We start from the raw sequence: 13,891 nt of genomic DNA, 5'->3' as shown, positions 1-13,891 counted from the left end.
AAATCAATGTTCATTCAACAGTGAAACGCAAGTTCAGCAAATGCCAGCAGCTTTTGAGACCAAAATTTATACCTACTAGTTTAAGTTAGGAGAATAAAAATAATTAATCTTTTTTCGTAATTCCTTGTCTTTCGTATTGTTCTAATAGTAGAATTTCTAAAAGCTTTAAGCTAAAGTAGCGTTTTACACTCTAAAGACATTCAAATTAGAGGCAGCTTGCGTTACGGCAGACATACTGGTATGGTAATTACTATTGTTTACAACCATTAACCAAATAAGGCGCGACCACATGTTGCGTATATTACTATCATCACATCAACAATAATTTAAGAGAGGATGGATTCAAGAAAGAAAGAACTCTGTTTTATTTTAAATTTTTAGGTTGCATGCATTAATATCGTCAAGCATTGAGTAACAATGACTATCGAATATAATATATATGGTTATAAAAACTATCGCATTAACCATAATCATAAAATAATAGATTGAATTATGAAACATGCATTTATTTAAACAACAACCCATTAATAACAATATTTTGCATTTATCCTAACAACAAAAACATACAATTTTACTTAGATTAAAATAGAATAATAAATGGCAAAAACAATACTTAACAAATACAAGGCAGTTAAACATACACTAAATTACTAATTAAATACTAAAATGAACAGAAAAAAGTAAGTTATAACATCTTTATACAAGTCAGTCTTGAATATCTCATTGCAACTTTCCAAATGAATTTCGGCTAGAGTATGCATTTTTATAACTAGAACTAGAATCCGAAGAGCTATAATCGGTATTCTGTGTACCTACTTCATTCTCTTCTTTCGGGACATTCTGATACTCAGTCTGCGTAGAAGAAGGATACGCACTATATTTATTGTGGGTATTAGAAGGATAATAGTTGTACAACCCTTGAATTGGGTTTTGATAAAGTAAATTACTGTAAATCGAAGGATTTGGTTGAGCGAGGAGCACCATCGTCGAAGGGTGGCTTAAATAGGGATTTGCAAGTTGTAGATGCTGGTAATTTGCAGGTACATTGAATTGAGGAATTGAATGCACAGAAGCTTGCTGTGGGTTGGCCTGATTTGCAGAGTTAGGTGAGAATAGAGATGGGGCAAGTTGGTGATATGGTACAATTGACTGTGATGGGTATGTGTTGTGCGGCACAATCGCTAACTGGACATTTGGGGATTTAGATGGTACTGTTTGATACTTTGTTTGATAGCCTGGATTGGGGACGAAATTCAGTGGAACAAATTGAGATGTGCTCTGAGGTGATGCATGCTGACTGGAGTACGTCGATGGTGCATCTGTTGATGGGTTAGACGATGAATAATACTGACTGCTAGCTTGATTCGGATAAAATGAGCTAGACACCTGACTTTGATAGGATTGACTCGACGGGCTTTGAGAATTTTGAGAGTACACACTGTAACTATATTCTTGCTTTTGAGCACCGGTGGGGATCGAATTTAATGCTGTTGCTTTTCCAACTCCTCGTTTCTTCTGCTCGCTATCTTCCAATTCACTGCAGTAAATCAACGACGCAAATGCGATGATAATCTGAAATGAAAACAGTATAGAATCATCAAACATCAATCACTGTTTACTAGAAAAGGGCGTGCAAACCAATCAGACAACTCTTGTGTTTTGTAATGTTTGTTTTCACTATATTGTACAAAGTATAGTCATAAATTGGAATATAATAAATCGACTTGGCTGAGATGTGATTACGATAACTACCGAAAATTATAGCTATTCATACATTCTCAATTTGCAATGGTCACTATAAATTAATTGTTAAAATTACTTGATATGTATCTGTATTGGTATATAGATCTGTACAGTTTAAGTTATTTATATTATAACAAATCTAAAGTAATGTTTTCAAAATAAATTTAATATTACTTATAGACTTATAATAGACTCACCAAAGCCTCCCTTTTCGCCATTTTAAACCTGCTAACTGTAAAAATGAATACGCAATTACATTATACACCGGAAAACTCGTATTATGAAAGGAAAAGTGTTCTATTCACAGAGCTGCGCGGAAAAGTGCAAGACTGTATCAAGTTCACGCATTTATATGAGCGAGGCCGACAACTTTCTTTAGAGTCCAGATCAGATCTAAGGGAAGTGACCGCATAGGTCTTTGTCCTGTATCGGACATATCCAGTTTCTTCGATTACCTGTTGCATTTCCTGATCAGCGGATACGTAGGGTTCACTTCATCACGGTTAAGAGTTAGCCCATGCAGGGAAAACTTAATGGAATGTCGTTCAGCTTGCTTGAGCAGTTTTTTCCTCGCACTAAGGTTTATAGATTACTGATTTGGCAATCTTTACCGATTCACTAACATCGTGTGAGTTTTGTAATTTATTTTAGTCTGTAAAGTTCTTATATTTATAAAATTCAATTTATATTATTGTTAATATAGATGCGATATGTAAAATAAACCATACTATCGTCCTCTAAATTCTACATTAACGTAAGAGACGCGCTGGACAGAAACTGGTGGAGACAGATCATCCGCTCCAGATGCAACCCTGATGCTGACCACGATCCTCAGATATGAGGGAACGACTAGAGAGAGAGAGAGAGTAAAATAAACGATTATATAACGAATGTTTTATATTAGGATTGGAATTCTTAACTCTATTCTGCATTAGTGAATGTTGAAACGTATGTCTGTTGATTTAAATATTATTGCGCAATTTTGTATAAATCTAGCTAGATATTATTAGTATTTTATGACTACCTCAATATTATATAAAAATCTTGCATGCAGCGGAAAAATACTATGATTACACAAACCAAAAATAAAGATTGAAGTAAATAAAACGAATATTTAAAATTAAACTATTATCGCAATTTTATTACACTGACTGCCTCGATGGCGTAGTGGTGTTACGGTACGACTGCAGTGCTAAGGTCGCAGGTTTGATCCCCGTTCGGACAAAGTGATATTATTTATTTTTACTTAGTCTGAGCCAAGTGTCTGGAATTTATGCCGGCTATAGCGATAGGCTCGCCCCCTATCACACTACGGGACGGACTACACACGACAAAAGTGTGTGTACAAGTTGCGCCTCTGTCTACCCCTTCGTGGATAAAAAGCGTAAATATGCATATATGCAAAATAATATACAGATGTGAGCGATGAGAAAAGGAAGCCACGAGGGACGTGTAAATGTGTGGAAACAATTGTCATTGAAAACACCGACGAGGTAAAATAACAAATAAAATTACTCTTCTTTAAACCGCACGCTTTCTATGTTTACAATATTTGAAAGGTCATTTATCTTTAAGTTATGTTATATATTATTGCATTGTTTCACAGTATAATGATATGTGATAATTTTAAATATAAAGGTCATAGATTTAAATTCAGGCAACACTTTGTACGTGGTTTCCTAACATATTTGGAACGAAAATATCTCCTCATTATGTTAATTAAAATTTTAAATATTGCAAGAAAACCAAGAGTTAACGTATTTGAGCAAAATATTCATTTAGTTTGAATAAATTGGGATACAGTAACATGCTTTCTAACAGGTCAATGACCATATGAATAACGCTAAATGTATTGCACAATTTACAAGAAAAACAAAAGTGAAGAAAATGCTATAGGATGATATTAGTCTTAATAACTATATTATGTAAATCGGACCACATAAAACAGTTCATTGCACCCAACAAGTATTTAAACGCTATAAGATTTTTATTATAAAACTAAGCTACTGTAAACATATTATAGGCTATAATTATAAAGGAATAAATAAATAAAAGTCCACTCGTTCAAGTCGCTGACACTGATAGCAACTATCTCTGTGAAAGATCCCAGCAAACCTCTAATGGCCCGACTAAAATGATGACTTAACTTACAACAGTTGCAACAGTCGTTTGTGGTAACGGTATGACGGTATGTAGAGCAGATTCCTAATGAATTGGTCACCATGCGCCAATGAAGCATGAAAAGACCGCGAACATACAATTAGATCCGATCCTATAATTGATGTACAATCACCTACATAAACAGCTGAACAAATTCAAAACGTCAAATCTCCTATACATTTTTGTGTTGTTGCAAACACTTTTTTTTTCTTACCGAAAAATTTAAAAAATGTATTTACTTTTATTTCACGATCACAAAGAAAAAGTTTTCAATTAAACTTAATATGTATAGGTAATTTTAAATGTTGCATTTGCTCAGCTACTTTTATAGCTGACGGTAAAAGTCTTTTGTAGAAAGAAATATTGTTTGGTAACTTTAAACTACCAATCTTTATAAGAGACACTTGGTTTTTAAGTCTTCTTACTACAACCAGCATGAAGAAACAAATTGTTAAAATTCCTGCACACATAATATTAAAAAAATAATTAAAATAACATCAGTTATTGGCGAAACAGAACTCAAGACTGACAAACTGATTTTTAATTTGAAGCAAATAACTATCGTGTAATGTCTTCGAAAGCGAAATCATTTATTCCCACGCTAAATTCTCGGCTTACATACATTCACCAACACTTCCTAATTTTAATGCAAAGCACGTCAATTGCACAACATAGCTTATTGCCAATTTGTATAACGTGCGTAATCGCACTTCCATAATTTGATAATCGTCAGTTAGTAGGTATGCCTAGTCTAATATATTGTATAATCTAATAGCATTGCGTGGGAAAAGATACATTCCATTCGCCCTCAGATACATCTAATAACATAATTGCTAAGGTATTGCTTTAATCATTTTCATTTCAAAGAAGTATGTTTTAATTATTTTTTTCCCAGCACAGCATTTCATTTACTTAAGGCGATACCTCAAGGTCCATTTTCATACATTTTGTTTCACCTTTAATCTGGGTAACTAAACAAGTATTGGCAAGTAAAGAATTTTAAAGGCCGAAATATCCATGATTATTAATTATTTTTACGTTTTTCTTTCAACTGCGAGAACTAATCACTAACTAGACGTGAATTTAAATTCTTTACTTTCCAATACTTGTTTAGTTACCCAGATTAAAGGTGAAACAAAATGTATGAAAATGGACCTTGAGGTATCGCCTTAAAAGTAATCACGAAAATATCAACTATTTTTGGGGCGAGTAAAATGATAGGACTATGCCTGTAACCTGTGCCATAAAACGAAAAAAGCGCAGCTTAATGGAAACAATTATCTAAGTATATAATAATCTTATGTTTACGCGAATGTTTAACATTGAAATAAAACTGCTTTACGGATTTTGTCGCAATAAATTTGTTTCATTTCCGCTTCTGATTTTTCGAAGACTTTGCAGCCTTCATGGTCACGGACTCTTTTCAAACAACTCTATTTGCAAGAAGGTAGTATTTGATATTTTTTAATATAACATATTTTCTGACACTGTTCATTTGTATTAAAGGCAATTAAGTACCTCTGAGTAAGTACCTAAATAAAACTGTATATTTATAGTGCCGAGCTCTATTTCAACTTGTAAGTGGATTTTATCATTGACTCAAAATAAACTTTCAGTTGTTTTATTACAATAATAAAAAAATAATATTCTTTAAAAAAAATTGAATTAATCATTTCCAAGGGAAGAAAAATGCAATCTACAAGGAATAAATGTATTTATCTTAAAATAGCGCCATCTATAAATCACTGCAGAAACTTAAAACTGCGTGTGCGCATAGTATTCTTTCCATTTATTTCTTGAATCAAAAACGTAACGAAACGGTAGTTTAGTGGGGTATTTTGTGTTTCTGTTTATTTCTGACAGATGGAGCTACATGTCTACATCTGATATTTTACTATTTCTGATAAACCGTGCTTATTCATACGTATTTTCAACTATTGTAAGTAGTTATAGGAGACAACAATGCTGTATATTTGTAAAGTACTGCCATTTGAATACGTGAACTAGTTTTTTTTTAAATGTGCACGGCAAAGTCACCTCACTGCACCTGATAAATGGAGTGGGGTTCATTAGAATGTCGACTGCCGAGAAATGATAGCCTCTCGGCAGGCTACACAATTATGCCGGCATGTTGGAACCGGATAAACACAGGCTAATTCTGGAACGTGTTACACTGATGTGCGTTTTAACTTGTGTATGATGGTCGCTATCCGTACGGATATAGAAATATATATCCTACCACCAGCAAGAATACAAATCATTAATATCCAGCTATGGAAAAAGAAAATAATTTTTGCGACATCTCCAACACATATCAAATAGAGTTATTCTAAGCATCAATTATGTATCAAGATATATTTTTTTCACAGAAATTGCCTTAGCGGTTACCCACATTTTGCCTATACCCAGACATTGCAAACATTTCTATAGATATATTCAACTTTTACTCGACTTCTCGTATGCACTCAGTACATGCCTATATCAAACACATAATCTCTACTACGCCTCTTTTTTGTCTTTGAAGATGAAAACTGAAAACGTCTTGATCAAATCCCCAATCAGGCATTCTTTGATGTTATGATTTGGAAATATAATAGGTATACCCTGACTTGTTCCAGCAGATTTGTTATAACTTGTGAAAAGGATGGAAAGGTAAAATCTAAAAGAATAGTTGCAAATTACTTAACAATATTATAAAGCATTTAAGATGTCATTTATTTATTTTAGAAAGAAACAGAACAAATTATTTCTAAAAAAATTATGAATGAATATTAAGATTCTTATTCCAACACATATCATGTCCCAAATAATATTACAACGTAGTAGTATAATTAGTATAATATCATAGTTCTAGAATATAAATTGGAAAATTATGAGATAATTAAATTAAAATACAAGCGAAGACCATCTAGAAGATCACCTAATTTGAAACAATTGAAACACCTTTCAAATGCATTATTTTGAAAGCCTCCAATTGACACACATAATGCGATTCCAATGTATAATAAGTTACCGGAAGCTATAGAAATGACATCAGTGCACTACACAATATGTAACCCGTACTTCCGTCTCACAGACCCATCGTAGTTTTTGCGCGTGTTTTTAGACATTGCGAAACAAAATGACACACAAAAAGCAATTTCAGCTAGCAATTTTCTATGTCTGCTAGGTTCTTGCTTTTGTTTTCGCGGAAACCATTGGTTTACTATATATACACCTATAGTTGCATAAAGTCTTGCATTTAACACTTGGAATAATATTTCAATCACAATATTTGGTAATGATTGGGTTTACCTGGATTCTAGAGTGATACGTGATACGCTATTTTAATTACAATGCGATGGGAGAAGTATTCGGAAACAATATCTGTGCACTGGTAAAATCTGTACTTATTTATCCGTTCGAATAATTATTATAAAAACCACTACCACAACAACCAAATAAGTTATTTAACTTCATATAAGGGTTAATAAGAAATTCTTAACTGTTATTTTCTTTCGTTCATATGCACATTAAATGCTTTCCGAAGGCAGTGCTAAATTTCAATTCAATATTTATTCGTGTATTTACGCTATTATTCAGCGACAACAAAAATAAATATTGTATGCAATGTGCATAAACATAAACACAAATTGGATAGATTACATTGTTTGTGGTACATATTTACAGTTCAATAATTTTGGATTGTAATTGTTTTTGTAGTTGGTTTCTTTTCGTTAAAAATTGTTTATTTTTGGTTTTTTGTTAGTTATACAAAACTAATACAAAAAATAATAATTCTCATCCTACTTTATTTTGAGGTTCCCTCTGTTCCCTCTGTGTGTCTTCGAAGTCCAAAGTCAAAAATGAAGGCAATAAAGTGGAACCATACAAAAGTGAAGTAGTATACCAAATGAAACTAAAAAGAATCATTTAAATCAGACCACGGAGTAAAAAATGACCGAAGAAAAAATATAAAAAAAAGAATTATGACGAATAGAATTACCTCACTCATTTAAAAAAAAACTAGGTGTTGCCGCGGCTTGCCCGCGTTCAAAGCCTTTCAAAAATCAATTATTTCCTACGGGAGCAATTTATAGGCATATAGTGTACTAGATGTTCTGTCCCTCGGTTGCGAAAGAAGGTAGGTTCCATCCATCCAGCAGTAGTGAACAAGTACTGTAATGTTTCGGTTCGAAGCTGATTGAGGCCAGTGTATTAACTATGCATTACGAGAGTTAACATCTAATGTCTCAGGGTGAAGAATCCAGTACAGTTTATGAGTACCCACTCGTATCACTCAGCCTCAAATGCACTGCTTTAATTACGTCATTCAATTGTCTAAAGGAATTTAAATATAGTTGAATTTAAATGTAGTTTACTTAAATCATGTTCCCATACAACCCATGAAACAAATATAATTTTAAAAAAATATGGTTACATGTAATTAATTTATATACAAATAAATCGTGACTGGTTGCAAACATAACTAGTATCGTCATATTCACAACTAGCTTCTATACCGATTTCTATGATTCTTTTTTATGAAATATTTACACCAAAGTAAACACCAAAGTTATACATGAAATACGCTAATAATAAGCCATCATGCGTGAATACTGAATCATGCTATAAGATTCCTTCGATTTCACCAGGATCCCATCATCAGACCCTGACCGGACAATCGGACCACTTGCATACCACCATACATTAAAAAAACATCCCGACAAATTGAGCACCCATTTTTGAAGTCCGAAATCCACGCGGGCGAAGCTGCGAGCGGAAGCTAGTATTTAATAATGTTAACTTTTTTAATTAGGGATGACTGAGAGTGTTATAAACGTAAGAGTAGACAAATATAATAAGAATGCTTCGAACTGCTAAGCTATCGGGAGTTACACGTGTTATTGTGAGTGAACCATAAAAGATAGACATATGCTGTCGTGGGATATATTTTACATAATTTTAAGGAGAACATTTCCGTCATACATGATTTCTGCGTAGCTTTAACCATTAAGGTTGCACACGCGACGGAAGCTTAAAAAATGGAGTAACTTCTCCCGTTTTCCCAACATTTCCCTTCACTGCTCTGCTCCTATTAATTGTAGCGTGATGAAAAGTATACTATAACCAGCACAGGAGTATGACAAATAATTGTACCAAGTTTCGTTAAAATCCGTCGAGTAGTTTTTGTTTCTATAACGGTTATACAGACAGACAGACAGACAGACAGACAAAAATTTTACTAATTGCATTTTTGGCATCAGTATCGATCCCTAATCACCCCCTGATAGTTATTTTGGAAATATATTTCATGTACAGAATTGACCTCTCTACAGATTTATTATATTCACAATGATTTGATGACTTACTTTACATAAATTACAATACGTTGGCAGTCCTCGTAGTAAATTTTCCAGCATTTGTATTGTCTCTTGTTTCCGCGAGTTTAATGAATGTAGAGTTTTGTTTTGTACGCACAGTTTGAGAACTATCTTATGTCGTATCTTAATCTCAACAATCTCTTATACAACCCTACGCAGTTATGTTCATGTAATAGTTTCCTTAAGTACGTGGATGTCGATAAAATATTCTAACGTCTAATGCCCATCCGTTTTCTATACTACACATGAGACACATTTGAGGGAAGTAAAATTTTTGCATGAAATATAAGGCCATTTTTGACACCAATTACCTTTTTTCCAAACTCAATATTATAAACCATATACAGAAAGATAACTTAAATCTACCAGTCGATATTTAAATACCAGCACAATTGCAATAAGTATGTCTTAATGAAGGCATTAGTGTGCGCTACCTAGGAAGAGCTTATAACAGTGAACAAAGTGTTAAATCATTTTCATCACAATATCTTCATCTATGCGAGTTCCTCGAGGTAAGTGCCAACTAATTATGTCATTTTTATATAAGACCATTGATGTTTCAATTGAAAAGAGGACGTAGTTCTACAGTAATTGTAAAAAAATATAATTTTAGTTTTGATGCTAAGCTATATATGAGCCGACTTACGTGAAGCTGAACATCTTATGACCGACCAGCTACTCGCATTATCTAGATATTATATATGTAAAGAAGCACATTAAACAGATCAATTGTAGATGAAAATTATTCAGCATTAATCACGACATAACTTAAATAACTTTAATATCAAAATTTGATTCAGGAAATAAATTCTTAACGTGATAATATTTTTTTTACTTTACTTAGCTAATGGCCAGTTCGGAAGTGAACTGTCGCTTCCATTCTGATTCCATATACTCCGCCGTCCGTGGAGATTGAGTAACAGTTTACACAATGCGCGGAATCATAACATTCACAGCTTTGTGTGTTACGTCTGTTATTTCACGGATTATTATAATTAAACTGTTATAATAATTTATTGAATATCTTAATAAAACCGTATGTTTCATAGACAATAACATTCGCAATTAATTGGTTATTTAATAGTATGAAATAAACCAAAGTAAGAACTTGATTTAAAATATTTATTGTTCAATTATACCGTGACGAAAAATTGCGGTCAAAATCAAAAACAACATAAAAGGCGTCTATTACGTGCACAGCGTAACGAAAATTTCTAGCCGGCAAAGAAAGACGTTTGATATTTTTTTACAATAAAGCCATCTAGCTTGAGTACCTACGAATTTTGTTTTAAAAAAGTTTATTTCGCAATTATCGTCATCCATTACAAAGTCTAGATGCCTATTAAAATTATGTAACACACAATTCACCTATTTAGATCCGGCTTCCCAACGGCATAACGAAATATAACAGTGGCATAATTTTGTTACCTAATCGTTTCATTGCTCGCCTAATTAAAATCTTACGTCTAAACATGTCCAACGTAACACGAGATGTATAATAAGGAAGGAAATAAATACTACCTCATCTATGTCCACTAGAGTATTAAACGCAAAACGTCTTTCGATTTCCTTTAACGCTTTCTTAAGAGTGAAATTGACTGCACGCCTGGTGTTGATTACTTAAGTATCGCGTTTCCTGTGGATACTCACACTCCAAATTATCTAACATTCTTTATTCAGGGCTTTGGTAAAGAAAACTCAAGATATTTCAACACATTTTATTTAAACAACAACAATATAACAAATTAAAATAAATAAGCTGCTTAACCTAAACTATATTTACAGAAATTCACGGCGTTTCGTTCATGGTCACCAAATATTTTCTGCGGTGGTAAAATGTGATATTACAATTTTTACGTTCTCAGAACTAGTTTATAATGTATATTGATTCATAATTATTAAAAGAAACCGATCAACAAGCTATCAAAAACGCAACATGTGCCCAATTGACGAGTATTTGGCCTCTGTAGAACTAATTAGCGGAACGTATGCAAATAATTTATACCAAACTTAATACTTTCTCTGAAGCTCATCATATAAATTTTACACAAACGTCATCTACACATCACGAAATACTATTAATATTTACAAAAAGACAGCAATAGGAGAGACGCCCATTAATGCCCGTTAATGAATGCGGGGCTTTAATTCCTCGCTGTACTTGATGGTGTTGTAGGATGTCTCACTGTGGGCACCATAGGCGTCTTTAGGGGAGTAGCGTGCGCTATTATGGCCACCGAAACTGTATTTAGGTCCAGAAGAGTGAGCGTTCAAGGAGCTATGGGAGGAGCTGGGTCCACGGAATGAAGAACCACCGCTGGGGTGCTTTGAAGTGCTTACGTAGTAAGGTTTAGCTGCAGAAACTGCGTGGGTAGCACCTGTCGGGTATGAAGATGTAGCAAATCCAAAGTTGGCGTTGGAAGGAGACGATGAGTGTCCATTCGCAGAAAATGCAGCAAGAGCTTCTGATGGGGAACCATAACTCTCAGATTTAAAAGATCCGAAAGAAGGCGCTGCGAACTTAGCGGCGTCTCCGCCGAAACCATTAAAAGATCCAGCGTAACTAGGTCCGTGAGAACCGGAGCCGAGTGACAGAGCGTTATGGCCGCTAGAGAAACCTTCAAAAGATGGGGCTTTATAAGATCCCTCAGCTCCACCTAAACTGTGGCTCGAGTCGCTTGATGCTCCTAAGAAAACTGAAGGTGTGAATGATTTGCTAGGCACGCCCAAGGATTTCAGTGATCCTCCGAAAGAATGTCCGGAACCACCGAGAGAGAGGCCTGACAAAGCGTGGCCGGATCCACCCAAGGAAAGAGCTCCCGAATCGCCAAGTGAATGACCAGAGCTAGGAGCAGCATATGCTAAACCAGATGCGGCTGCGTGACCTTCCGAGGGGTTAAAAAGTACAGGGCCGGTAGAACCATAGGAACTAAGACCTTTAGAACCGGCAGCATAAATGGGTGCAGCAGCAGTGAAAGTTGGTGTTGCAGCAGAAAAGGACTGAGCGCCGCCAGCATAAGAACCAGCACCAAGGGAACCTAGATTGTACTGTTGAAGATTAGGGTATGAGTACTGAGGGACGGCAAGTTCCTGAGCACCTTGGATACCTTTGGCACCGGAATGGAATTCGGCGATGCTGTTAGACGGAGATAAAGACAATGCACCGGAGTTGATACTTTGAGTAAGCTGACTCATGAGTTGGTTTAGGTCAGTGCCTACGAGACCGGCGCCGTGGTTCGGTTGCAAAGTGATGGGTGGAAGCTGAATGGTGTTGTGGCCACTTGACTGCAGTCCATCGGCAGGAATCTGAAGAGCTGAAATGCCTCCTTGTCCACCGAAGCTGTAATTGGGTTTTGCTCCACCGATGCTGTAGCCCGCTCCGACGCTGATGGCACTGGCATCACCGTGACCGGCTGACGCGGGTTCATAGCTCTGCGCAGCCTGGTATACTTGAGATGGCTGGTACGCCTGGGATGACTGGTACGCTTGAGATGGCTGGTATGCTTGAGAACCCTGATAAGCTTGAGACGGTTGGTAGCTCGAAGAAGAGTGGCCTGCGGATGAGCCGTAGGAGACCGGCGCCTCACGTTTGTCCTTCGCGTCATCCACCTTCTTTCCCATGACCAGCCATGGCGCCGATATACTCAAAAGAGTGACGAATACAACCTGCAAATAAATAAATAATTTGTATAAGCAAAAATAAACAACGATTTTACTGCTATCGGTGGATAAAAAAGAAAAAGTGCCCTAAACGGAAATACTGCGCTTGTACAATCATTTAACTGCGACCCGCATGACACTGTTCAAGATTATAGCCCACATTATAAATTTTATTTCACTTTTACTTTGCAGCATGTGATCTTTTTAAATGTTATAAAAAAAATTTCACTATGTCCATCCGGATACTAAAGGGTTTTAAGTATTTTTTTAAATAATCAGAGATGATAATGTATGTACTAATGACCATTATTCATCTACAACACTTATTTATTGACCAAAAACTATAGGGCAATAAATCTGTAGCTAATTTATTTTTGATATCTATCACTTCCCGGCGCATGACATGAATTTTCCAATATATTTTGACACCACATACACTTCAACGCACTTGTTTTAATTTTCATTAACATCATCACAAAACGCGCACTCACCGTGAATTTCATTTTAGATTCTTATTTAGTATGCTCGTCTCGGTGTTGAAACTAAATCACAGCACGGGTGTTGTTGTACGACACAAACAGATATTTGTCTGAGCGATCGGCCGGCTGACTCGTACAGCCGCCGAATTTGTAATGTGATGTCGCTGTGTTTTCACCGAATTTATAAGAGAGCGAATGGTGGCGCGCACCCGACGCCTGCAGCCGTTGTCGGAAGGGTAAAAGTGTATCGGAGAACCCTTTCACTGCGCCAGCTGAAAGAATGGGAGCGGGCCGGTGAGCTTCCGAACTCAACAATGAGGTAATAGAGGCCGGAAGTCTTATGTCATAAGCTGATCACGGTTTGGTGAACCTATTGGTGTAGATGTCGTCCGGACGCCGAAGCGTGTCGCTCGCGTGCCGAACAACGGTTATTATGAATTTTCATTTGTTTGCGCTCCTTCATCACGCTTTTGCTTTGTTGCTTTA

General features: G+C 35.6%; 2 protein-coding genes across 2 annotated transcripts; both read right to left on the bottom strand.

The window, feature by feature from the left end:
* Positions 1-720: 720 nt before the first annotated feature.
* LOC115441998 lies at positions 721-1,991 on the bottom strand. Its single transcript, XM_030166944.2, has 2 exons — positions 1,941-1,991; positions 721-1,572 (listed from the first exon to the last, which is right to left on the bottom strand). The coding sequence occupies exons 1-2, from the start codon at positions 1,959-1,961 to the stop codon at positions 721-723; spliced, it is 873 nt and encodes a 290-aa protein (XP_030022804.2). The 5' UTR covers positions 1,962-1,991.
* An 8,979-nt stretch (positions 1,992-10,970) lies between these two features.
* On the bottom strand, positions 10,971-13,543 carry LOC115442891 (fibroin heavy chain). Its single transcript, XM_030168090.2, has 2 exons — positions 13,418-13,543; positions 10,971-12,932 (listed from the first exon to the last, which is right to left on the bottom strand). Exons 1-2 carry the CDS (start codon positions 13,427-13,429, stop codon positions 11,394-11,396), a joined length of 1,551 nt encoding a protein of 516 aa, XP_030023950.2. The 5' UTR covers positions 13,430-13,543; the 3' UTR covers positions 10,971-11,393.
* Positions 13,544-13,891: the final 348 nt, after the last annotated feature.

This window comes from Manduca sexta, chromosome 11 (assembly GCF_014839805.1).
Source record: "Manduca sexta isolate Smith_Timp_Sample1 chromosome 11, JHU_Msex_v1.0, whole genome shotgun sequence".
Classification (NCBI taxonomy): domain Eukaryota; kingdom Metazoa; phylum Arthropoda; class Insecta; order Lepidoptera; family Sphingidae; genus Manduca; species Manduca sexta.
This window is presented reverse-complemented; position numbering and strand designations above follow the sequence as displayed.